The sequence below is a fragment of the Clinocottus analis genome, unplaced genomic scaffold, assembly GCF_023055335.1.
Source record: "Clinocottus analis isolate CAN_PGR_092001 unplaced genomic scaffold, fCliAna1.0.p SCAF_10, whole genome shotgun sequence".
NCBI classification, from domain to species: domain Eukaryota; kingdom Metazoa; phylum Chordata; class Actinopteri; order Perciformes; family Cottidae; genus Clinocottus; species Clinocottus analis.
Window position 1 is genome coordinate 3,884,633 of NW_027175821.1, and position 26,488 is coordinate 3,911,120.

General features: G+C 43.9%; 3 protein-coding genes across 3 annotated transcripts; 2 read left to right on the forward strand and 1 right to left on the reverse strand.

The window, feature by feature from the left end:
- Window positions 1-85: 85 nt before the first annotated feature.
- pfdn6 (prefoldin subunit 6) lies at window positions 86-2,454 on the forward strand. Its single transcript, XM_068586910.1, has 4 exons — window positions 86-278; window positions 459-529; window positions 641-765; window positions 2,114-2,454. The coding sequence occupies exons 1-4, from the start codon at window positions 215-217 to the stop codon at window positions 2,232-2,234; spliced, it is 381 nt and encodes a 126-aa protein (XP_068443011.1). The 5' UTR covers window positions 86-214; the 3' UTR covers window positions 2,235-2,454.
- A 2,945-nt stretch (window positions 2,455-5,399) lies between these two features.
- Window positions 5,400-6,250, reverse strand: her5 (hairy-related 5). The gene is made up of 3 exons (XM_068595408.1): window positions 6,169-6,250; window positions 5,982-6,077; window positions 5,400-5,876 (listed from the first exon to the last, which is right to left on the reverse strand). Exons 1-3 carry the CDS (start codon window positions 6,217-6,219, stop codon window positions 5,400-5,402), a joined length of 624 nt encoding a protein of 207 aa, XP_068451509.1. The 5' UTR covers window positions 6,220-6,250.
- A 2,799-nt stretch (window positions 6,251-9,049) lies between these two features.
- Window positions 9,050-10,468, forward strand: her11 (hairy-related 11). Its single transcript, XM_068595356.1, has 4 exons — window positions 9,050-9,148; window positions 9,325-9,420; window positions 9,545-9,638; window positions 9,770-10,468. The coding sequence occupies exons 1-4, from the start codon at window positions 9,098-9,100 to the stop codon at window positions 10,420-10,422; spliced, it is 894 nt and encodes a 297-aa protein (XP_068451457.1). The 5' UTR covers window positions 9,050-9,097; the 3' UTR covers window positions 10,423-10,468.
- Window positions 10,469-26,488: the final 16,020 nt, after the last annotated feature.

Sequence of the window (26,488 nt, forward strand, 5' to 3'; positions counted from 1 at the left end):
TTGTGCTTAACTATTTGTCATGGATGCAACCCGGACGTGATGGGGAGCTCTTACTTTGAAGGTATTAGCTAACTTCCGGATTAGCCGCAGCCCTTTCCTGTTAGCTAACGCAGAGCTTTCTTCTCTTTCAACATTTAGCTAACATTAGATACTTCACGTCCTCTCTTTCAAATATTCCTACGCGGCCTGTAGTACATTTAGACTCAACACAACCATGGCAGAGGCCATTCAAAAGAAATTGAAAGCGGAAGTAGAAAAATATTCTCAGATGCAGAAAGGTGGGTACAGCTAGCATTGCATGGTTTCTCCTGTCGTGCCATGTTGCAACGAGCTAACTGGCCATATTAGGACAGCCAGCTATGTGTGAATTTAACTTTTCAGATTTTTGCTGTACGTTTTGCCTATTATTTATGGTTGCAGCAATCACATTGTTTTCTAATACCCGTCTGTTTGTTTAGATGTTAGCAAGAGCATGTCATCTAGACAGAAGCTGGAAACGCAACTGGCAGAGAACAACATTGTCAAAGAGGTACTCGCTACTTTTCCATTTAAAATGCTTATTTAATCGACTGGGGTCAGTGTTGCCTTACATTTTGTATGTTGGAGTTCGCAGCGTTTGATATTTGATCTGTCTTTCCAGGAGCTTGACCTGCTGGACACCACAAACACAGTGTATAAGCTTATTGGCCCAGTTTTAGTAAAGCAAGACCTGGAGGAGGCCAAAGCCACCGTCACCAAAAGGCTGGAGTACATCAACGGAGAGATGTGAGTGACTAAAGCATTTTTATTTTATTTGACCAGCATGTAATAATGATATTCATAATGTCACAATTTCCAATATTCAAACTGCTGTAAAAATACATCCTTACATTTGTAAAGTAAACTTACAATGGAGCCTTGTTCAGACTGACCCAAGCTATGTCCATGTGTATGGCCTTGAGATTTTACTGTACAGTTTTCAAAGTCAGCTTATGTGTAATAACACAGCTTTCTTTTGCCTAAATGTTGAGGACCCAACTGGATAACTACTTACTTACGTCTTACTATGCATGTTCCCGTTCTCTGTTACAAGGACGAAATACTTAGAAATATAGCTAAACGTGGATATTGTTGCATAGCTCAGCTGTGCTGTGATTCTCATTCACACATAGAGGGTAGTGAGGAGTTGCTGGACAAGTCTCTAGTCTACGACACCCATGTTGCAGTCTTCACTCCGCCCTGTGATTACAGGAGCACTGTAAGATTCCATCTCTTTCTGTGTGTGTATTATGCCGCAATGAGGTGAATGACGGCAACTTCAGAGTGGTGTTGAATAAAGTACATAATGTGCGCTGTGGTTTTTGGTGCCGTTTAACTTCAGCATATTTCATGAAAGTGTTTGTGTGATTCCTATTGCCTCGCCCAGACATGTTTGAGTCAAAATGTTATTACTCATAATACAACTACCATGGCATTAAGTAACACAAATGTACAGGAAGGTGAGTACATTAAATGTGGTTTATTAAGGTTGCGCCCATTTTTTTTCATGGCCGATATTTTCCTGATAGCCCGCCCTCACTATCGGCCAATAGGATGGCATTCTCTGATAGTGCCGGTCGGTGTTTATCTGATGTGTCCCATCAATTTTTTCCGCCAATTTAATATGTTGGGTATTTGCAACAAATTTAGCTTGTGTACACAGCTGCTGATTTGAAGATTCTTATCGCTGTGGCATGACGTTGGAGCGCGCCACAGGGCTCAAATACATCTGGTTTGCATACAAATTAAAGGAAAAGGGAAAGGTCGGCCTCGTGGAACTCATACGAGGAGAATCGGCGATATTCATTCTGTCGGACGACTTTCTTAGCAGGGTCACAATTTCCAGAAATGTGACCCCAATGCTGCACCAAGACAGAGATCCTTTCCTATCTTTAGTAGAATATATATTCATGTCATTGGCACAAGATTGATTTTGAATAAAGACAAAAACAGAAAACATTGCTGTGGGTTATTGGCCAAATTGTTATATGTTAAACATTAGTATTGGACCATAATTTCACAGCTGCTGCATCCCTATAGTTTTATGCAGGTGTTTAACTCAGTAACAACATCCATGTTGTTCTCCTTTTCACAGTCAAAGGTACGAGACTCTCCTGAAAGGCTTGGAAAAGAAATCCGAACAGCATCGAGAACTCTTGTCCAGTTTACAGCAGGAGTATCAGAGAGCCCAGGGCCTGCCTGTTGGCAAAGTCTGACCTAGAGACCCGGCTGCATGCTCACACACACACACACACACACACACACACACACACACACACACACACACACACACTCAGATAAAAGAATAATGGCATAGCCATGATTTAATGTAGACCTTCAGCATAAGGCTGGTAAACTTCTGCCTGTATCTTGTCAAGTATTTGTTTATTACAGTGACTTGTCCCTTGTTACTAATAAACATGTTTTTCATGAAAAGTCCCCCATCTTCTTTTTCTATTGTCGTCCTTTCTTAGTATGATTTGTGTGAGCATGCTCCTCTCAAACGGTAAATCCCACACGCAGGCTTGCTGTGTGTGCGTGTGCGTGTGTGCGCGCGCTCCTATCTGTTGAACAGTAGCTTTAATTACAGGGGCCGGCCGGCGGCCACCGGAGCAGATGTTGTCCCGTCTCGACTCGCCTCTCAGCTCTGAGCTGCGGGAGGAGAAGAAAACAGCGCAGCGGTGCGCCATTGTTCCTCTAATGAATGCGCTCTTCCCCCCGCCGTCTCTCTCCAGCGGGGGATTTAGGCAGCATGAATATTAAATTACCTTAAAATACTTCTACGGTCTTATAGGAGCCCAAACATTCCTTTAGCTTGTTTCGTGCACCGGTATGGGCTTAATTGTTTGTTATTCAAGGTATATCTGACCAACACACACACGGTGTCTGCATACTACTGTTAAATGCATTGCACATAACGTAATTTGATGCAAATATAGAGATGTATGGACATAAAAATATTGGATGTTCTGAGTGTCGAGTTATTTAACAGGTTTGTACTTCCGGTTGTAGTTTTTTGTGCACACAAAGGGTGTCTGTGCACAGAAAACACAAGAATGACACAATTATTGACGACACTAATAAAAGCTTTACAAAATAAGAGTGTTTTCTTGCACGAGCCTGTCACCGCTGGCGCGTGGGTGGCAGCAAACCGACCAACACGTGGAGGTGGCGCGTTTACAATGGGCAGACTTCGGCTGTGACGCTGGCCGACACGTGGCAGCTGGTGAATATATATATATATATATCGTAATCCATTATACCACCTCCGTCAGAGATGATGATGAATTAATTGGATTATAGGCGAGTTACTCTACAAATCAACCGAGATGCAACCCTAAATTAAACCCAGAAGGTTTTACATAAGTAGCCTGTAAACCAAATATCACAGTGAGCTGAGGGCTCGAACCTGAAACCATCACATGGTTTGTTGATGAGGCCAATGGGTCATGTATCATCACTCTGCCTTTGTGTTCGTGCTGATGTGGCAAAACCCACCAGAGCAGCTGCTGATAGAAACCTGGAGCAGTATTGTGGTTTCCGAGGCTGAAACTGGCAAAGCAATGTAGGTTTAAGGTCATTTAAAAATGTACGTTTGGTCTAATGCAAACAAAGTGGAGACCTTTAAGTTGATGCATCCGCGCTGGACTAATCCTTCTTTGTTTTACACTCACAGTACATTCATTTAATCTTCCTTTAGACAGATGCCTCCCAGATGAAAGCTTAGTCTGATCCCGACTTTAATTGATTTACTTAGTCCTGTGGCCTTTTCTTCGAGTGGGGGTTTAAACTCAAACGCGCACAAAGGCGCATCCTGTCCAGAAAGAAGTCCCCCAGATAAAAGATGTTTTCAAACTGCATTGGGCGGAATGTGTGTATCCACCAGAGGGTCACAAGATGATAAATGAGATGAAGTTTGTGTACCTCTTCAGAAGAGATGTAGACCCACATCTGAAGAAAATAGTCAAATTAAACATTCACACAAGCAACGTACTTGAAAGGATCTTCAGCCAAATGGTGTCTCTGAAGTTTAAAACAAATGCAGCCTTTTTTGCTCCCTGCAGAATCAATGTAATTGAGTTAAAGTGCATGATTTCATTTAAACCTAAATGCCTTAAAAATCTGTAATAGCCGAACACGAGACCCCCCCCCCCCCATTAAAATGTGAGCCTCGTCGCCTTCACCAAGTACTATGATGAGATGAAATGCCTGCCATCTTCAGGATGGTGAACAATTCTCAGACCTTCAAGTGCGCATTGATATGTTGATGAGCGGGGGGTCGTTGCTTTAGTGCAGTCGTTCAGATGTAGAAAAGCACTCGACATCGGCCATCACCTAGACTGTCCACACTCTCACGCATCCGGACACGCAAATATCTAAAGTCTCACCTTCTAAAACCCCGACAACAACTTCCCTAAACTGGAGAGTCCGGATCCATAAACTATTACACGCCTGTGTGTGTTTTGTTTGTGGTTATTTATTAAGAACGAAATATTGTGTTATCACGAGTCACCTGTACATATGATTGTTAATGAGTCTTGGCACAACATTTTTGTCAGAGCCTGGACGTCTCTGTTGATCGTGCACTTAACTTTAATTAACTTTCATTTTATATTCTAATGTAGATTTAATTGTAAATATAAATCCTTCCTGTTATTGCACTCTGCTTATTATTAAATCTGCATTGCCTAAATGTATGACCGGATAAATACCTTTTATGTGAAAGTATACATGGCTGTATTTCTGGTTCCACACTGGTGGTTTTTGTAAATTGAGTGCGCCCACACCTCCAGGTTGGCCTATAGGGCAGTCTGGCCGCTGAACAGTGTGTGAACGACCCCTCTCCTTTGCTTTTCTACATTTGAAAAAAAACTGTCCTTAAGCGCCAGACGCGCCGGTGTTCCTCCATCAACATGTCAATGGACGAATGCGTCGTATCGACTTGTCCAGCCTGGATGAAGTACGTGTTAACTGTCCTCTGGATGTCCCCCCTCTTTGGAACAGTGCAGCTGTAAAGACGACTCAAGTACGGGCTGTTCACACCAATAAGAGGCCACTCGGAATGAACAGGAAGTTGTGCTTTTTATTTAAATTGAGAACAGAGCAAACACAGTCAAATAGAATAAATGCATGTCGCCATTTACGCACGTGTCTGATGCAGTAAAAAAAAAATATACTGTGGACACATTGCATTAAAAAAATATGAAAAACGGTGAAAAGTACGTGTGCAAAACAGCAAATCCTAAAGAAAAAAACACCACGTGAAGTGGAGAAATATTGCGTTTTCATGGAAAATATCTTCACTTTACAAACGAAGTCAAGCAATATATTCACACCGTCTACAAGACATGTAAAATATAGTGTGGCACAAGGGAGCCCCGTCACTGAGGCCAGGGCCTCCACACCGGCTCGGTGATGGGCGTGGAGGAAGAGGAGGAGGAGGAGGATGAGAGCATCTCCCGGGTGTTTCCGTGGAGGCCGGTCCTCTGGGTGAGGTACGGGTGAGAGACGCCGTGGTGGTGGTGGCGGCGGGCCAGGTGCTCAGGGGTCAGAGCGGCCTGGGCCATGTGGATGTACCCGGAAGATGCAGGGTGCGTCTGGGGCTCGGGCAGCGCGGAAGCAGCCTGCACGGCGGGCTCCTTGGCGCCCTCCAGCTCCTCGCTCTTGTTGGCTATGAAGTGGCTGACCCGCAGCAGGCACGACCTCATGCCGTCGCGGTAGCTGTGCTGGCGGGCGGCTTTCGGCCTCTGCTCCCCGGATGCGGACCGGGGATTCTTGTCGTCCCCCTTCCCAGTCTTTAGGAAGTGGACCACACTCTCCAGGATCTCTGCCTTCTCCACCTTTGGGTTTTTCAGTTTCTAAAAGGAGAAGAGGACTCGTACTCAATATATAGACTTAAAAACAACATTCCCCACCCCACCCCGATATTAAACAGAAATAAAGAGCCTGGCGCGCAGACGTACCTCATTGTTGGTGTTATCCAACATCAGAAGACGCAATGTCTCCAGACTTTGGTTGATGCGCTCCCGTCTGCGTTTCTCCATCATCGGTTTAGGGACCTTAGGATTGAAAAAGATCACAATTACAACCCCGAAGAATATTTCTGGAGGACTTTCTGAAAGTCACGGGAGGCAGAATGCAGCGTCTCACCCTCTTCGTGCTCCTCAGTCCGTACATCTCTTTGGGAGTTAAAGCCTTCATGCCCAGAGTTCAGTCAGTCCGTCCAGTTCGGTTGTGTCCCTCGTTGCGTTGTGTTGATATCTCTGCAGATGTAGCCACGCCCCCTCCACGCAGGACACGCCCCTTACCTTCACGGGGCAGCAAGCGGCATTGACGCTGAATGAACTTTTTAATTTATTTCGATCTAATCCTCTTCTTTTCACTTCCTCACTAAAGTGGAAGTGTAGATTAAAATGCAGGGGGCGTGTCGTGTGGGCTGCGTCTCATGCGTCACGAGGATCCGTGAAAGGATATCAAATTTAACACATCTTTCTGATTTAAAGTTAGTCGTGCAATGATTATTTCTGATTCCGTTTCAGATTGCACATATTTACAAGTACTGTGACAACAAAATGTAGATTACATCTGCAAAAGAGAAGCAGTTCAGATGCAGTGTGGTGAAATATGATGAAGACAATATAAACAGATACATGTTCTCTCTCTCTCTCTCTCTCTCTCTCTCTCTCTCTCTCTCTCTCTCTCTCTCTCTCTCTCTCTATATATATATATATATATATATATATATATATATATATATATATATATATATATGTATATATATATATATATATATATTAAGGACTGCTTGAGTTGTATTGCTTGAGTCATTTCATTGTTACTTCATGTAGATTTCAAGGAGGTTCTAGTGCAGAACATATAACATAAACACATATTTCTGATTTAAAGTTTGTGGTTTTATTGAGTCATTCAAGCACTATAGATTTTTTCTCAAGCCAAAACAATCTCCCTTGAACTGCATCTTACTGCCTTATTTTTACTGCTTGAGTCATTTCATTGTGACTTCACAATTCAAGGATGTTCTAGTGCAGAACATAACAAATAGGCCTATTTATTAAAACATATGAATGCTTCATCACTGTTGCCTATATGCTGTTTACACGTTTGATGCAATCCCAAGCCAAAATAAACACAACAATGTCGAATCAAACTACAGTTTATGCTACTTTAAATGTATATGACGTAATGAAATAGGTGCAACTGCTGGTTATTAAACATCCCAACGTGTCTCATAGGAGCTGAACGTGTTGTGAAGCAGCGTGTTTGCCTTCAGACTGATCTCACTTCTCCACCTTTTGACTCCAGGATGGTTTCAGGCTGCAGTTTGAGCTGACACTGGGGGCTTTGAGGGTTTTTTTGGGGGGTGTAGCTTTCTCCGCACTGCATTTATGGGCCGCCTGATCCCCCATAATAGGCTTGAGTGTGGAGATAACACTGGGGATGATCGGATCACGGGGATCCCGTGTAGATTAAGTGGCTTTTCAGAGCCAACGACACTTCCGTTTCAAATCAAAGAGAAAGAGAGAGATTAGTGGCGGCTCGCAGATCACGGTTCAGGTAACCATGGAGAAGGAAACTCAAGGAAACTTTTTTTTCCCTCTTCCTTTTTCACATATGATCACAATTCCCTTTAAAAGCGAATATGATGATGTATTTTTAGGAAGAGGAAACGCATATTTCATTTCCTTTCGTATAAGTGTGTATAGGATTTAAACCACGTGGCCCCGCCCTCTAAATAAGCCTCATAACGCGCTCTCCTGAGCCTGTGATGGAAACTAATGAGTGAAAACTGCGCCCTTTGGGTGCAGAGGAACGGACCGGTGACTTCTAATATCGTGACCCGCCGGGTGTGTCGGACCCCCACGACACAAAAGAGTGGGAAATAAAAAAAAAACAGGGGGAGGGGAGAGGGGCTGGGACACACGTGAAGACGACAACTGCTTCCAGTTTTAGAGAGGGGTCTCGTGGTCTCGTGTGAAGGCCAAACATTGGGTGTCGCGCTGACCCGAGGCCGCGCACACTTCACACTCAGCTGTAATCATCATCCTCGCACCTCGGACACACGTGACGTGCTCCCTTTTGCCCCACAGCAGTTGAGGTTTATCAGTTCAACTGTTTTAATTTTAAATTGCTATGTGCACGCACACATCGGAGAGAGGCTCGTTGGTGGTGTTTTTAGTCATCCATGGGCTGTAAGTTAAACTCAGACTCCTTCGTTGGGACCAAACTTTGCTGTCGTTCGTTTGGTCGTTTTTTCAGCACGTATATTCAACGTGTGGATGCCTCCTCACACGTCATAAAAAAACCTTATAGCATGCCCACTTTCTCACTTCGTTTCTGTTCCCACGAGAAAAAAGAAGTTTTCCCAGAGTCTCACTTCTGGGAGGCGTTAAAGGTAATCAGAGCACTCAGGATACACATTTGGCCATGCATGCATGATGACATCAATAAACGCTGCACGAGAAGACCATGAAGCAGTTTCGATATTCACTTCTAATGAATGACGTGATCTTAAGCAACCGACATATTGTGATTAACCACCAGCGATCTGATCAATGAAACAAGGACTACGTCATCACTTATACTGTTGCCTTTGATATCATAATCACAATAATAATTAAAACGTATCGCTTTTCTAAATACTTAAAGGCGCTTATGTCATGTAAGTTATTAAAGAGATACCTCACTACCTGAACTTTGTTTTTATAGTTTATCAATCACAAATTAAAAGCTTATCTTTGGTGATATTGTTGCCCTTTATCGTGCAAGAATGGTTATTTTCCTCAAAGTAGTTCCCTAAAAAAAAGAGTTATAATAAATCATTCAAGTTTTTTTTTTTTTTTAGAGGAATCTCATGATCTGATCACTGTAATAGTATCGATTTCCTTCATGGCCCTTAATGAAGTGAGGACGGACTGTTTTCGGCTCAGTGTCGTCACTCCCACTCGTCAGCCAATCAGAGGCGGCACGAGCTCCACTTATAATCGTCCGCAGTCGACAGGGAGGCCGTTTCCACTGCTGCAGCCTCCAGTCAGGAAGGTTTTGGACCGAACACAACGACATGACCAGGAAACTACAAAGCCCAGCTCCGGAGGATGGCACGAGGAAGAGGGTAAGAACTTCTAGATCTTATAGCCACTTTCTCGCATTACTCATAGAGCAGTAATGAAAAATACTTTCACTTTGCAAGGCATGATAGCCAACAGGGCTCTCTCCCCACAACCTGGCAACCCCAGTTGTTCTAATGATGCAACAAGTTTACCTCTCAGTGTGGTTCCTGTGCTCCAGGTCCTCAAACCACTGGTGGAAAAGAAGCGAAGAGACAGAATAAATCAGAGTCTGGCTGAACTGAGGAGTTTGCTGCTGAACCACACGTCTGATCCCGTGAGTCATGCTGAACAAAACCCCAAACGCAGCCTCTCGTATTTAAGGGGAATCATAACCTTACAATGATGAAATGTATCCCCTCCTACCCCCCTTTTTCTTCATGGTCACCCCCCCTCCACAGCGACTTCAAAACCCTAAAATAGAGAAAGCAGAGATTCTTGACTTGGCTGTGGAGTATGTTCAGAAGTGGACAGATGGGAGGAAACAGAGAAAGGGTTAGTCAAACAAAGTAGTTCTTTTTAACATTTTCCCCTATAAATCTCTTATTTTCCTGCAGCGCCTACATGTGTTTTAATCGTACGCCACATGTCGTATCCCTCATGGCGTGTCTTCGCTCTGCTCGCAGGCTCCACCGACTCTCACGTGCAGACTCACGCTCGCGTGGTCGGCCTCCACCGCTCGGAGTGCGCCGGCGCTCCGGCGCTCTTCGCCATCGAGGGCGCCGGTTTCCAGCAGTGCGTGGCCCAGCTGAGCAGCTACATGCACAAAATAACCCCGGCGCAGAGGAGCGGCCTCATGGAGGGCCTGAAACACCACTCGGAGAGCTGGCGGCCCGACCGACCGGACTCCCACCCGAGGGTGACGGACGAGGTGACCAAAGCGCCGCGTGGAACATCCGCCGATGTCATTTGCACATCTGAGAGGAAAGAGGAGTCTCTTAGGTTCCCGTCTCACTCCCCCTTTCAGCCCCTCTCTTGCTCCACACCGTTCCACGACTACCTGTCTCCTCCTCCCTCTCCCTGGCTCTCGCCTTCTTTCTCCACTTATGCCACCTCTCCTCCTTTCCCGTCATTTGCCTCTCACTTCCCGTTCCCCCCCAGCCTGTCACCTCTGTCCTCCAACACCTCCTTCTTCAGCTTCTCGCCCACGGCCTCTCACTCGGGCCCTCCGGCCCTCCACTGCCCCCCTCTCCTCACACTGAGATCCCCTCCACACCCCTCACCCAGGGAGGGGTCGCCGCCACACTCTGCTCCGGCCATGTGGAGGCCGTGGTTTTGATGGAAGTGTGTCAGACACTGAGAACAGACGCCTACAGTGGGATCTACAGCTGCGATCGTTGGCTGAGGAGAGGGCGAAAAACTCTCCGTGCTGGAAATGTATAGTGTACATATTATTCAAATTCCCTATATTTTCTTCTTCTCAATAAAATTTGTGCTGAAGCTAATGAGTCTTTGTACATTTATAGTCCTCAGTTGCCTTCAAATACACGCGTCAGTTTGGAGTAAAGGTGTGAAACTTTAACTTTTATTATAACCAAATAATCACCATACAAGTGTTTGTGGCTCAGTGTTTAGGCACAATATCTATGTGATGAAGGCACTACTATTGTTTCAGATAATATATCTTTGGTATATGTCTAATATCTTTGTGAACCACTTTAAATATCTTTAAAGCAGCAACAGGACTACAACTTAACATGCAGTTTCACACGTGTTAAAACGTCAACGATGTCTCAAAACGACTTGATTTCGTCAACAGATTATAGAATTAAAATGTAGTAAAATAGTATGAAATAAAAAAAACATGATATAGTATGCCATAAAGTGCTACAAACATATCTTAGTATGATATGCCATGTAGGTGGTAGAGAAATTCATCAAAAGTTATTATATATAAAAAACATAAAATGTCACACAAAATATAATACAAGATGCCATGAAAAGCCATAAAGCAGTCATAATATATTATGTCATTAAAAGGAATATTATTGTGTACAATGAAAATGTCATAAAAACATGTCATATATAGTAATTACCTGAATTAAGTCTTCCGGCCTCAAACCCTTGTGTTAATGCATATGAGTCACCCATGGGTGCACCGTGTCACGGCCCTCATGGCTGTGCAGGCAGATGGAGCCCAGAGGAGCTGCGTGGACGTGTGCTGGTCCTGTAGGACTTAACTCAACGCATCCGGTCCTGATCCACTGACTCTGGGCCATCTGACGACCTTCTGCTGGCCGACCACAGGGGGGCGCTGTGGAGAGGGCAGACCTGAGCCCTTTGGTTGATGAAATGAGCAACTTGTAGATGCAACTTTGGGCTCGGGGACACTTTACTGGGCATTTTACTTTCCATGAGGGTGCAGAGAAGAAGAAGAAGCCACTGGCCAAGAAATACTGACGGCACACAACTCCCAGTAAAACGATAGATTGTCCTTTTTTATTTCTGTTTGGATTAAACAAACGAGGCACAAGGTGTTAATCGATTCGCTTTAGAAGTGCTTGTATGCAGAATTTTCTTATTGATTTTTTTTTACCTTGCTGTTCCCCCGTCCTCTAGCCTTTATGCTAAGCTAAGTGATATTTACATTGACTGTTACTCACTAAAAGATATTCTGTGTATCTTTGAGGTGTAATGAATGTGTTGAAGGACTTTTACTTCCTCACAGTCGGTCTTTAACGCTGCATTCTTTACATGCGTGTTTACAGCAGCTTTGTACATTGCAGTGTGTGCTGGAGCACCAGGGTTGTGCTAAAAATAGAGACATAACACATATAAGAGTATAGCATGTTATACAAAAGTACTATTACAAGTATATTTAACCATGGCATAAAACTGTCATATAAAGTCATGACCACAAATATGCAATAATAATCACAACAAAAAATAAATAGAATAGTGTTATAAAACACAAAGTTTTCCTTAGACATAATAATAATAATACTATAATTTTACATAGTGCTTTTCAAAATGCTCGAAGACGCTGTACATAAGACATAAACAAACAGAACAAAACAAAAAAAAGAAAGACAACAAAGTAAACGCAACAAACAATCAGAAAAATGCTGATAAAAAAGAAAACTGCAAAGGAACGAGACATAATGAGTCTTAACAACGTGAGAGTATGGAGTTCAATCAGAAATACTCATGTATAGCGTGCCATAAAAATCCCTTTTGTGTGCCATAAAAAAGTCACAATGGATGTCATGAATAAATAAGGTCATAAAATAAAATATCATACTATAGAATGTCATAAAAAACGTCATAAATATATTACATTAAAGTATAGTATGCCATACAATTTATAACATCTAGGATGTCATAAAAGTCATAAAGAATACCACCAGTAAGATAGTATTTCATAAATATCACATAATTTTACGCCATAACGTTATAAAATTATGAAGTTGTAATTGATCGTACACAATGAAAGAGTCATAATCAAAAGATATCACACTATAGTATGTCAAAAAACTTCACAAAATATTCACAGTACAGTATACCATTAATAAGTAATGTTAAGTGATGCTACAAAATAGTCATAAAACAGTTGTATACAAAGTCAAAATATAGTGTCATAATAAAGTCACAGTATGCCTCAAAAATGTCTTCATTCTGTTGCATAGTTTGTCTTTAAAAGTCATAAATATGTCATAATATTTCATTTAGTAGTAATATAGTAGTATAATACAGTATTTCATAAAAACTTCAGAGTTAAAGTGCATGTTAGAAAAAATGAAACAATTATTTTTAATTTTTTCCACTTGACACCCGTCGTCAAGTCAATAATTACATGTATATTATCATCATATTAAATCCTTAACTGCACTCATAATCAGTCACTTTGTGTGTAACCTGCAGCGTGAGTGCTCGTTCAGCGTCTGACCAGCAGAGGGCAGCACCGACACGGTGGCGTCGCGCAGCATCGGCGTCATTTGGGGCTAAAATCGAGGACGTGATGGAGCCTTTCCATCAGTGACGAGCCCAACATGTCACATCACCATTCTCCTTTCTCTCCAGTCTGTCAATGCTCAATCCAGTCTGTATCTGCTGCTCACATCTTCAGCACACGCTGTGAACATTGTCAGCAGGGAGGCACCGACAGGTTGGCTTTAGTTAACACAGGATTCATCGCAGGATGGGACATGTCTTTTGGGATAATAGTTATCTTTTCCCCCCCTCCCTTTTTATTCCACTGTGCACCGAAGAATCTCTCTCCATGCCATTAGTTATGAGGTGGCCATTGTTCTCTGTCAGAAAAATGAGAGGGCGAGCCCATCACCGGGAGCTTGACGCACCACACTGTCTGCGTGTGTTTTGATCCTCCTGCTGCACGTGAGACACATGAGAGCAGAGGAGGAGGAGGTCGCTCATGAGAGGAGAGGACGACCGCTGCGGCACAATAATGAATAGGTTAAGAGATCATCCCTCCGAGTGACCTGACAATGGTTGAAAAACTCCTTGGCGTTTTTCCTCGGGACGCGCTGATGAGAGCTGATCCTGTTACCTTCTTTAATCACTGTTTTTGTTCGCCGTCAGCGCGCCCATGCATTCCTGATTTGGAGAAAGCTTGTGCTGTAGCGATGTCACGGGTTTTGTCAAGGCCTGCGTGCGGAGAATCTCTTTGTGTAAGTGCAATTTCCCAACAACAAAAAAAACATCTTAAAAGTATACACAAACAGAAAGAGTGCACGTGACAGGTGCTCTTCAGCTCTCTCACCTCATGTCTGATTCTTCTTGTTTCACGTGAACTAAACACTTCTGCTGTACCTTGAGTCGTTTCTATCGTGACAATCGACCCTAATGATTGTACATTTGCTGTGAGAAGTTCAATTTAACTGACATTTCCGGTCTCTTTTCCTCATTCCACATGTCTTAACCAGTTTGTATTGAAGTATTGAATAGCAGAGGTTTATCTTACACAGAGGGCCGAACTACCGTCCGTTGCCAACATTTACATAAGTGCACACATATCCAAGACCATTTAAGCCTAATTCAGACACAGATTAGTTAGGGTTGGATTACAGTTTAAGGAAAGTTATTAAGATTCAGTGTGGTGCCTTATGTTTGTGAAGGACAGAAAGGATTCAATGTGCAGTATCAGATGTAAAAAGCATGAATAACGTTACACACACCGACTGTAGTAACTTTGAATGTGGATACCCAGATGATAAACTGTGAATTCTTCTGGGGTTGAGTCAGTTTGTTTGACTCAGCGTGATCCTGGACCGTCCGTGTTCATAGATTTAAGGACGGCTGCAGACTCAGTCAGCATCCCTGAAGGAAGCCGCCTCACTCAGATCGCATGTCAATACTCAAGAATGTACATCTGTCACTACCCACGACTAAATATAATTTTTCCTCCCTTTCATTTCTCTCTCTTTCCCTCTCTTTTTTTCCGCGAGGCTCTTTGAAGTAACAGTGAAAGGATCCCAGACTGTAGCAAATTACCTGAGGACTGAAACATTTTTGACATAAGTCCTGAGAGACGGGGGCCGAGCCACTTTTCCTGGCGGCCCCTTTGCCGTTTTTTAATCTGGGGCTGAGGGAGACAGCGGCGCTGACAGAATGATGGGACAGCTGGACGCGCTTCCAAGCCAGCAGCAACGGGCACAAGAAAAGCCGGGAGAAGGGCCACTGCAGACGTCTCACCACGGAGCCGACAACCCTGGACGGCAGCAGGATGGAGGATGGCGAGTGTGCACAAAGGACACCCGCCTCCTCCATCTTGACTTGTTTTTTTTGGTCATGGAGGAAAGAACTGCACACGTTAAACCCACCAAAACATAGATTTGTTTGAGTTTTACTTTGGAATCCGAATGTTTTTTTTAAATGTAGTTTGTTTTATAGCACTAGTTAATGTCTTTTTTCGGCTAGTCTAGCACCTCGGCTGATGGTGTCTTTACTGTAAGTATGAGAGTGGTATTGATCTGCCCGTGTAAATCTCAGCAAGAGAGGGAATAAGTGTATTCCCTTTTTTTTTGCCATTTAAAACCAAGTATCAGTGACGTTTAAAAAAAAAGACATTTGAGTTCAAACAAAAACAAAAAGAACAGGAAATGAGAGGTCATTAAATTCAGCTCTTTGGTGGACAAAGACATCGGGACGTCCCAAAATCTCTCCGGGAGATTGATTGTCTCGTGCAAACATGCTTAAAGCAGACAGGAAGTAACTCGAGCCAAACAGGAGGGAATCAAATCAGACATCGCGAGCTTGCTTTTCAGGGCAGGACAATTATATTTGACATAAGGCGCTTTTCACTCGCGCATCAGCGCTCTCCACTTTCATGGGCTGCTATCACGTTGGTCCAGTGGTTTGCCTTTCTCCCTCTCAATCTCACAAAGTCATTTTGCTGGAGATGATGAACAATGGCCGCCTTTTTTCGGAGATTGTATAACCTTTTCTTCCTGAGGGACCCCCAGCTCGCAATCAAGTAAGCGAGAGTGTATTGTCGCCCGCGTTGCTGGCGCGGTCCAAATTGTAATCTTTTCCCGCACTGCTTAGAGATATCTTTTGATTCAAAAGGGCAATTAATTGTGAGCGTGATCTCACCTGAAATCGGGTCTGTATTGGTTTCATCGCGTTGCCACTTTTTTGTGGTGCCAAATTTGTCATCTTGGGGGGATTTTACTGAAAAAGTATCAAGCATCAAGCCTTTGCCTGCGTGTCTGCCGGAGCCTTCCTGTGTTTTGTGTTTGGGCTCTGGAGCCGTCTACCTTGTGTCTGGGAACATGCATCCTCCTCCAGCCTCTGTGACCCTGCCCCCCCCCCCCCCCCGCCCCACCCTTGGGTGGGCTGTGACCCCCGCTAGCCTGCAGCTACACCGCAGGTTACACACTCTCATCCTGGAACGCTTGTAATCCCGGGGATGTACTCCAGTACACTTTATGCTCTTTGCCCCTTTTCTAAAAGTCGGTAAGAACTTCACAGGTCGCGGGTCAAAGGTACCAAACAGAAGCTCGCAGATAAAAATAGCAACTGATACACAGGTCATCTAAAAATACTGACTCCTGTCATTCTCATTTAGAGGACACTTTGTTTTTTGCCGGCGGCAACCTTTTTTGGGGAACTTTTGACATTTCGTCCGGGTGTCACCAGAAACAGGAGCGGGAGGCCGTTTTGTTTGCGGAAAAAGGAGGCGAAGAAGATGTTTTTTTCTTCTTCTTCTTTGTGTGTAACCTCATACTGCTGAGAAAATGTCAGAGTGCAGGAGAGAGAGAGAGAGTGTGGACATCAGATTCTCCGGGCCCTTAAGGGGCCCCTGCACTGACGAATAGAGCAGTCTGTACTTATCTCCATGTAAGAATTCCTCCGGGAACGGCAGCGTCTGAAGCCAAGATTTTTTTTTTTTTAACAATGTGGAGCACACTTAAGAAAGGTCTAAAATTAGTCTCACTTGCAGTTTTGTTTGATTTGTGTTGCGGTTTAGTTTACACTAGTCGTGCCGTGTTTGATGACCTTGATGCACATTTCTAAATTTACCACCACAGGACAAATCTATAATCAGAAACCTGTGTTCTTCTAGAATAGACTAAGTAGGAACAAACAAATCAAGCCAGCATTCAAAAATATTTATAGACTTCTCACTTGCACATTACGAGCATGGAAAATTACCTTTTTATTTTTTTTTTTATTATTGAGGCGTCACAAGCTGACACCTGGCAGCGCTGGTGCAGATGAGCGGTGTGCTCTGTCTTGGGGAGTCGGGGTTTCCCGCTGCGGCTCCGTGCAGGAACAAGCTCTGAACAAGCGCTACAATAAAATAGGAAATTACATACCTGCACTGCCAAATACCTGCGCTCTTCTCTGTGCCGGAGCTTTCCCTGTGCAGGGTTCGGTGGCGGCACGGCGAGGCTGACCGGGAGGCGCTGACGCTCTCGAGCGACGGCAAAACAAGGACTTTACCTGAACACCAGGGGACCAAACTGAGCAGGTGGACACGGTGAAACGCCGCTTAGACAGAAGTTCCTTGTGCTCTTTGCTTATAGCGATGTTTAAACCACAAAAAAATTGCAGAATCTCTCTTTGACATCAGCGTTTTAGGCCTCGTCTCTGTGAGCAGCAGTTAGCGGTTAGCAGTTAGCAGTTAGCTCTACTGCCTACGTGCAGTCTTAACCCGTTGAAAACTGTGGAAACATTGTAGGCTCCAGTCGTCGTTGGATCCCCAAATTAGTTCCCATACTTGTGTTTATTGTGTGTATTTATTCAGCAAAGTCTTGGGGAAAAAATTTATATCTGCAAAAAAAAAACACTTTTAAAAAAAATATTTTGATCGTAATTATGAACATTCATCATAAGAGCCAGATTCCCCAAAAAGGCCTCCTGGAGCGGTCAATAAGACACCTTTTTGGAAAGATGAGGAGCTATAGACTCAGAATCTGCAACAAAAATCAAAATAAAACAAAGTCTTGGCCTGTTAGGAAGGAGTTTCAGTCAAAAAACTGTGTCGTTCGGTTAAAAAATAGAAATATTACGTATTTTATGCCAAAAGATTGTCTGAATGGGGCATGCTGGGACTTAAAATGGACGCGGGTGGATTTTCACGTACGGTTTCCAAAAGGTTAAAGAGCGGCTCGTGTGGCTGTTGGCCTGAAGTCTTGTTTTTCCCCTTCTCAGTACGTCACGTATAAGGTTGCACAGCAGACGTGGATAACGAATATATATATATATATATTAAAAGATGAGGATTTGCAAGTCTGTCTTCATCAGTCGTACCGGCTTCATGTGCTATTCCCTCTCTCACGGTGACGTTTCCCTCACCGTGGCTGATACGTATCTCATGAAGTCTGGAAACACATCACAGCACACGCTGACTGACTGCAGACAGAGCGAGGCTTCGGCTCAGTTTGTTCCGCGTCAGCGATTTGCCAGAAAACGTGTCGACTGCAGAAACGCTGGCGTGCCTCTCATGCCGTGTGTTTTACTGGTTTTCTCCCTCTTTCTTCTTGAGCTAACGTGTTTGTTATTATTGTTTTTCATGCAGAAACAGCGTGTGGGCTTGTTTCCTCAAGTGCACCCTCTCTTCGAAGAGATGAGCACGCTATCTCCTCCCGAGAAGTGTTGCGTGAGACGATGTGTGTGCAGTTTATCAGAGCTTTTCTCCTCGCTCGTTTCATCCCGCTCCATATTTGTACGTCCTTCATAAAACATAGATGCCTCCTCTTGAATAAGACGAGACTTTATCTTTTTCTTTCAGACTCCCTCCTCTATTTTCACTGTGGTCTAAATGCGCGGACCACCAACCTCCCATCTCCCCCACAGGGCTGAAGGCGGGGGGGGGGAGATGCGATGAAACAGAAGAGATTCTGCTCAGCGCTACGGGACCTGGTGGTACTTTGTCTGGGCCATCGAGATCGCCCCGATAGGGCGTCGCGATAAGCAACATGAAAGTACCCTGTCATCAGCTTTTTTTCTTCTTCTTCTTCTCTCCTTTTCTTCCCTGCAACATCACAGCGGGGCGAAGCCTTTCGCGAGGCAGATAACAGACAATACGTTTTGCACGTTGCTGCTTTTAAGACGCAAAATGGAAAAAGGATCCACCTCGTTGTCGTAAACCGTCATAACGGGCCTGTTTTCTCCATTAATGGGCCCTCGACAGCGCTTAGCTTGAAGGTATCGGCGGTGTTTTATTATCGATCTGATTACAGATGGTTCCCAGAGGGCCTGAGTTGTTGTGCCAGCCTCCCTGGCTGTGATTTGTGCGTTGCGGTGAAGTCCTGAGCTGCAGCTGATTTACACTCTCCATCTTCACCCTTACGTCAGCGTTTCTTCAAAGTTGGCTAATCTAAACTGGATCTGTTCATGGCCTCGCTGTCTGACGGAGGGAGGCTGGTTTTTGTGTTATTTTTAACATGAGTGCGCCGGTTGCTTTTGATGAATCCATGTCTTATAGCTTATAAGTCTTAACTTCTAACAATCGTGAGAGCACCTGCCTCTGAGATTATGCAACCTCCCCGCTGATGGACGTGAGCGACATTTTGCTCTTGGTGCTTTCAGCATTAAAGCAGATCACACTGTCGACAGTCTTCATTGAAACTACTTTGCACAAAATAGATATTTCAAAGTATCTGAGGTTGTGAGCATCTTGAATTTAACTCAACTCACATGTGGAGGATGTGGAGGAGACAGACGCCTCAGACATTAATATCTCACGACCTGGACCAACAATGGAGCACGATTCTATATTGTCATATCAAAACATCAGACAGACCGACAGATCAAAAACACACTCCAGTGTCGCTCTTGGCAGCTGCAAAACGGTTTGCATGATATGCAAATATGTCAACGTTATGTTTACACCCTGTTGAGCAGTCATTTTGAGGTCCTACTTTATACTTCTGCTCTAATTTGGAAACCAAATTTGCACTTTTTCACCCACTCATACATCTTGGGTAACAATCACAAATGTGATGCATCGCTATAGGACTCATCAAAGGACCATTTCTGCACAATGAATACATTACGGCCAACTATTTTAACATATTAGCTTGTAATGGGAGACTTTTGCACTGAGGTGGTGCTTCTTAAGTTAAGCATTTGACGACTTCTCCTGCTACTGAATCAATTCCACCAAAAACATCTGCATGGCTCGATACAACAAGAGGTATGTGATACTGACCCTTCTACATATTTCTACATATTTCTGTTCAGGTGTACCAACCACCACGGATAAAAGAACACATTATTCTGCCGCCACTCACTGTCCGAGGGCGCCTGGCACAAAAAGTTCCCCTTTGGCTGCACCTTCGCTATCAATAAAAGCAACCTGTACTCCACACAGTGAAAATAAACTGCTCCAACGACAAAGTAAGAACTCCTTCGTCTGCACGGCTCGTGTTTTACTTTAACAAATGCGCGTGCGTGCTTCCAATAGTTCTCAGGATGACGGCTTTGCTTGTTGACACAGCAGAAGCGACGTGAACGCGTACCGTCGGCCGCTCTGCAGACGTCTAAACCCGCTCCCATCGATGCTGTTATGAGTACCCTCGGCATCCTTCTGGGTCAGACTAAAGGAATGAGGTGGTCCCTGTGAAAATAAACATTAACAGCGAGCTGTACTACACCCGATTGTGGAACATCCAGCACCAATGACAACATAAACCCTCACCTATCTTCCTTCAGGGCGCGGGATTGTAACTGCTATTGTGATTGGTCACCACAGGTGAGGCATGCTGAGGAAAACGACATGCCTTTCTCCTCCCAGAAAACCGTCTTTGTTTGCCTCTGACAGGGGGAATGTGTGGCTAAGCATCGATGTGGCACTTTGAGCGCTTGAAATGAGTCCCCTGTATTTTCCTAATGTGCACGGGAGAGGCGCTTTGATCCTCCCGAGCGGAGGGCTGTCAACTCTCTGGGAGAAGCTCGTCCCGGCTTACTTCTCTTAAAAAGGTATAACGTCGTGTTTGCTGTCTGTTTGGGGGCGGCGTGAGCCGAGACGGGAGCTCCTCAAGTAAAATATTTGATGCGTAATCTACTTCTGAAACCTAAACTTCCCTCTCCTTTTCCACAATTAAATCGCGCCGTGTGTTTCTTTGTCTCAACAAACGTTTCTGGTTTCATAACACGGAGACCCGACCTGGCTGGTTGGCGACAGGGTTACGATCACCTCTCAGATAAGTTTGAATTCAAATAACCCCCCACCCCCGCCCAAAAAAAACCCACGCACACCTGGGTTGGTGAAGAAGCCAACCAGACAGAAGGAAGGCAAACATTATCGTGGGAATGTAAATGGCCCTTTCGTTCAAACACTGGAACATTTGAACAACTCCCTGAACTATTCTGCCGGCTCTCGAAGGCTTTGAAGTCTAATTTCTGCCCACTGAAGCAGACAACACTGACATCTTCTTGGTCGAAGGCATGGGGGGAAATGAACTTGGGACGCACAGGTGAAACTCTAGACAGCTTGAATATGATATTTCCTGTGCGTTCAGCTACTCTATTCTTGTCCAGATCTGTACGATGATTAGTTACTGGGACGTGGAGAGGTATGCATGGGGAAGGAGGAAGGCGAGGACAAGGCCAAAGTATCTCGCAAATCCCCCCTCGTGTCCAAAGACTGCTAATCTATGTATTCTTGTTATACCAATCACTGGACTGTGAAGATTTGCCCGATATTCTCGAGGATCGCTTTAGCCTTCATGTGGGCTACGCTACAGCATCTCAGCATTAGGACTCCTCTCAGGAGGCTAAGCTAACGGAGGCTTAACTTCTCCGATTGAAATCATTTCCATAGACTCTCACACTTGAAGATTTTGTCCTTAAATGTGGTGAGACATTTAAGTCACTTTCTCTACTCAAGCCATTCAACATAAAAACGATCATATTTGTTGCTAGTTAGCGGCGCGCTATATGGCAATGTCTGGGGGCAGTTTGGTTCAGACTGAAGTATCTCATCAACTATTCATAACGGACAGATTGCTGTGAAAAATCCCTTTGATGTAGCTTCATTTAGCCCTTCCATCAGGTCAAAACCTCAAGAAATAATGACATTCCCATCAGTGTCGACTGGAGTTCGTGTGAAGAGCTACTTAGCAACAGTTAGCATGCTGAAATGCTGCGCTAACACAGTGAACAGGGTCAACATTAGCATGCACGCTGATCTTAGCGTGTAGCTCAGAGCACTACTGTGTCTCTACAACCTCAGACTGGTTAGTTAGCATGACTGTGGACTCTTTTTCTTCATCATGTCTCACATTTATTTAGATTTGGGACTAAAGTAGCTCTGAACTATGCACTTTTATTTACTCAAACACTGTGACGAACTAATTTGATCCTTAAAAGCGGCCTGAAACTGCGTTGACAACATTATACGGAACGGCATTGCACGCTTATATTGATCAACACTAATAAAAATGAAGATATGAATATGTGTCTAAAGGTTTCTTTTGAAGGGTGTAGCTTTTTGCTTTTGTTTTACCTCTGATTAACCTCTGAATCTGTGATTATCTGCGGAAAATCATCAGTCAAAAGCAAGCCGTTTGCAGTGATTTTGATTGATGTGGATGGATCTATAAGACGTCCTCTACGGACTTTGTTTGTGCTATCTCGTCTTGTGCCTCTGTAGTGGAGTGATGTGTCTTTCCTGGCCAGGGGATTTCCTTTTTTTCCAGAAGCACTCAAGGTTATTATTGTGGAGGAGGATCTGAGCTCTGCAGCAACGCCTGTTTGAAGTTCCCCACAACATTTCGCGCTGCTAACACTCCCAGAGATCACAGCGAGCGCAGCCACAGCAGTGAGCTTGTTCAGTGAAGAGTCAATCACATCGTCCCATTTCATCAGAATTCAGTCTACTTTAAAGGTTGAAATCATCCTGATAGTTGTGTAAAGTTCCACCTTTTACACATTAAATATTGCATTAGTGATCACGGTCCGAATGCAGAGATTTGAGCACAACATACGACGCTATTGAGTCACGCTGATTCCTCTGAAGTGGTTTTCAGATTGCCTCTGTTCTCCAAAACAACTGGGGCTCAAGCGGCACTCTTGGATCGCTTGTGCCTCTCAACTCGCCGGGGCTTGTTCACGTTAAGCCCTGTGATTAATAAAGTGTAGCTATGCAGGAGTCGCAGATTAATGTACTGCATGGCAAAGCCCTGTTCAAACTCTGTGCAACAATCTTGTCAAAGAGATGTTCACAGTCACCAGACTCAGCGGAAATACAAATGTGTATGTTTGTTTGACTGCCACACTGGCTCTAGCCAATCCCTGCAGCTCGCCGTACGGTGACCCTGCACACGTCTAGCTCTGTGAGCCGGGGCGTCGTCGCTCGCGCTGTATGTGCTTTGAGCAATTTCTGCGGTCGCCATGTTGAGAGCTGTGTGGAGGCAATCACCCAATCACAAATACACTCTACAAACAACAAAAATATGTAATAAACAACAGTGTTAGATTGTTAAAATGTTGGTGGTATGTGGATACAAAGGACCTTGCATGTCGTGGTCACAGGCCAGGTCTTTACAATGCATTGGGATTCATACCTACGCACTAATATTACCTGTTGTGGTCATTCATTTTGCTCTGAGTCAAGTTGCTGACTGATGAAAGTATCCTGTCCACGTGAAATCAAGGGAAACACGATGTGTTGTTATCCTGTAATCGCCACTTCTGGCCACAGTTGGCGCTGTTCTGCAAAGGAAGTTACACGGTCTTGCTTTGACCGATTAATCCTTCGCCATACAATGACATTGCTGCAGTAATCTCAAACCACAAAATCACATCACAACCAAATTGCATTTGAGGGGAAACATATTTCAGCGTAAACGTTATTGGTTTGACTGCAGCCTCGTCCCACATCAAGCTGCTCTCAAGCAGAAAAAACAATTAAAACAAGACCCGTTTGTCTTAGATATTGATCTCTATTGATCTCCTGCAGGCAGAACTACATCATGTGTTTGGTGCAGTGCACACACTGAGGCTCACTACAACTATTTAAATGATCGACTGATTTGAAAGACGAATCCGGTTTGGCATCGCGCCGCAGCCTCGGAGCCTGGAAGCAGGATTACGCTGTCAATCAAGCCGTGGAAAGAAAAAGTCCTAAGTGTTTCTGTTATGACCTCAGATCAAGCAGTTGCTGTTTTGAATGAGAGGATAACAAACAACATCCTTCTTTCAAGGCTTTAAGAATGTTCTGTGGTCACAGCCCGGAGTAATTAGTGGTATTCTGCAGGTTTTTTGGACGTTGGCCAAAAGGGTTTGGGCCTTTCATCTGTGAGCTAAACGTGTATATTGGGTTAAAATAAGAGGAAATGGGCAGTGGATGTGCGAGGTTTCACCGTAAATTCTTCTCGCGTATCGTTTTTCCCCTCCCGTGTCTTTGAGTCGCTCGCTCTAAGCCCTCCTTTCTCTCCTTCTCCACCTTGTTTTGTTATTGTACCTGGAGGTGCAGGTGTGAAAGGGCGAGGCCGTGGAAAAACATTCGATTCCCTACGCTTGTCGTGAAGGAATCCATGCGCTGACCTCTGCATCGCGGCACACAATGACAAATGGGTTTGCAATTTTCTGCCTGACTGAGGGGCAACAAAGCACATTTCCACTTTCTCCGGTCGGCAGCGAGAGTACAGTCTTCTTCTTCTTCTGTGGTGCTCTTCCACCAGGCAGGCAGTGCGCAGTACACGCCGCCGGACGCCTTACTTTTGGCTGCTCGCAGCTCTCACGGTCAAAATAGACAATTACACGATGATCCATCAGGACACAATGACTTCACACGGTGACGTCATCTGTTGATGAAGAAAGGAAGGCTTGTTTTTCTTTTAGGACAACTCCTTAATAGAGATAATCTTTTATCATTCATGTAGATATACTACTTTCTTTTTCTTTTTGCATTTATTGACATTAATCAGTGGCATTCAACTTGATTGTTTCCACATCATGAAGATTTTTTAATCAATTTGATTAGATTTTACTGTTTTGTAGGTGCACCAGGTATTTATAAATTGTATAAATATATATTTACATTATATTTTATGGCAAAATGTCCGGTCTTGCAGCATGAGAGTTGGTTTTAGTGTAACTTTTCTAGTGGCAGCACGTCTTTCATTAGTTGTCTGCTGCAACAGACTTTTGTCTCTTTTGATATTTAGTGACTGCAGGAGCTAACTGCATGGTTCCTTCTCAATAAAATAATCTAATCTAATCTTTACTTTGACAATGCAACTGTCATCTTCCTATAATAATGTCTTCAGCTTCCTTTTCCCCCCTTTTCATTCATGCACAAGCAATTAATACATTGATTAAGTGTTAATAATACATTTCAGCCCTGAAAAACCTCCAACTCATGTGTCAAAAACAACCGGTGTTTTCACTGCTGATTAAATTGCTTCCAAAGCCCACAAGAATGTTTAAAGTAGACGCTATGGAAATGAACCAATTGACCTTTTTTTCTGACCCTAAAGATCTCCACGCCCCGTGGGAGCAGAAACTGTCAGAGTGGGGAAATCACAGGGATCGATGCTGCTTATTAGAAACCCTCCAGCATGGGCTCACACATGTGAGAATATCAAACTATTTATAGAACATTTGGCCCGGATTTGATGGCCTTCCTTGGAAAACTATAACCGGTGAAGAAGAAAGGAATAAGAGATGTGTGTGTGTGTGTGTGTTGTTTGTGTCCGGCGGGGCGTTCGTGTCCTGTAGGGATAACCTGTCATGGCGCTGAGAGGCTAATTGATGCCTCATGCTTTTCAGGGGGCAATTATAGCGCCCAAATGTCAAGACCTAATTTGTGACTCTGTAATGTGGACACATGGGCCAGAGGAAGCGGTGACACGGCGCTCCGGAGGGACTCACACATCGGTTTGGTCAGCAGATGTGAGGCGCTGAGGGGGAAGAGACGACTTCCTGAAATAATGTGTTGGGCTCCTTTTTTGGGAGATAAATGTTTTTTTTGCAATGCAGAACATTATTGTTTCTTCTGGGTGTATATTTACTTGTGTCAGTGCTGAAGAAAAGCCCAAAACATCCACACATTATCATTCTGCTAAAGGGGAAAACACTCCTTTGTATTTAGTTGAAACAATCCAACTCACATTTATCTTTAAATTCTTAAACTTTAAAGTAACCAGGATCTGAACTTGTCATGTTCTTTGTGAAATGAAGGAGCACAAAAAGGAAAATGTTAAGTGTAATACTTTTTAAGTGGTACTTGAGTAGCGTGTATGCGTACAAATATAAGCTTTTTCAACCAGAGTATAATATGTTTGTGACCTAAAACACTTCCTGTGGTTAATATTTCAATAAATTGAAAGTAGATATGACGATAGAATGAAAATGTTTTCTTGTTTCATAGACCAGAGCTTTGCTGTCAAAATATAACAAATATACTCAAATTGAAACAAGACTGTTATAAAAAAACCTGCTGTGTCGTATATAATATATATATATATATATATAATATATATACCACAGTACGACTTCTATAACTTCAGTCATGGACCACTTGCTGCTGCTTCTTCTTCTTCTTCTTCTTCTTCTTCTTCTTCTTCTTCTTCTTCTTCTTCTTCTTCTTCTTCTTCTTCTCCTCCTTCTTCTTCACCACCTTCTTCTTCATCTTCTTCACCACTTTCTTCTTCTTCATCGTTGTTTTTTCCCTCACGTCTCCAGGAGCTGACATCTCGTCAGTAAATCAGGTTCTCTGCTCTAATTGCCGCTCACAGAAGGCCGACCGCAAAAATCCTCTCAGCTTTGACTCTAAAAAGGACTCGAGCTCAACCGGCGAGTGTCGAAGAAGATGATTTTCTTTTCTGTTGAACGTCATTTGGGAGCTCCTGGATGCAGAGTTGACCCGAAGGCCTCTCTCTCTCTCTCTCTCTCTCTCTCTCTCTCTCTCTCTCTCTCTCTCTCTCTCT

What these genes read in the sequence shown, in the direction of transcription:
- pfdn6 (XM_068586910.1), top strand. Translation starts at nt 215, where the DNA reads ATGGCAGAGGCCATTCAAAAGAAATTGAAAGCGGAAGTAGAAAAATAT. An exon ending in ATATTCTCAGATGCAGAAAG is followed by an intron (nt 279 to 458) that starts GTGGGTACAGCT and finishes CTGTTTGTTTAG; the next exon opens with ATGTTAGCAAGAGCATGTCA. An exon ending in AGAACAACATTGTCAAAGAG is followed by an intron (nt 530 to 640) that starts GTACTCGCTACT and finishes CTGTCTTTCCAG; the next exon opens with GAGCTTGACCTGCTGGACAC.
- her5 (XM_068595408.1), bottom strand. Translation starts at nt 6,219, where the DNA reads ATGAAGGCTTTAACTCCCAAAGAGATGTACGGACTGAGGAGCACGAAG. An exon ending in GACTGAGGAGCACGAAGAGG is followed by an intron (nt 6,078 to 6,168) that starts GTGAGACGCTGC and finishes TTCAATCCTAAG; the next exon opens with GTCCCTAAACCGATGATGGA. An exon ending in TGGATAACACCAACAATGAG is followed by an intron (nt 5,877 to 5,981) that starts GTACGTCTGCGC and finishes TTCTCCTTTTAG; the next exon opens with AAACTGAAAAACCCAAAGGT.
- her11 (XM_068595356.1), top strand. Translation starts at nt 9,098, where the DNA reads ATGACCAGGAAACTACAAAGCCCAGCTCCGGAGGATGGCACGAGGAAG. An exon ending in AGGATGGCACGAGGAAGAGG is followed by an intron (nt 9,149 to 9,324) that starts GTAAGAACTTCT and finishes CCTGTGCTCCAG; the next exon opens with GTCCTCAAACCACTGGTGGA. An exon ending in TGGGAGGAAACAGAGAAAGG is followed by an intron (nt 9,639 to 9,769) that starts GTTAGTCAAACA and finishes CTCTGCTCGCAG; the next exon opens with GCTCCACCGACTCTCACGTG.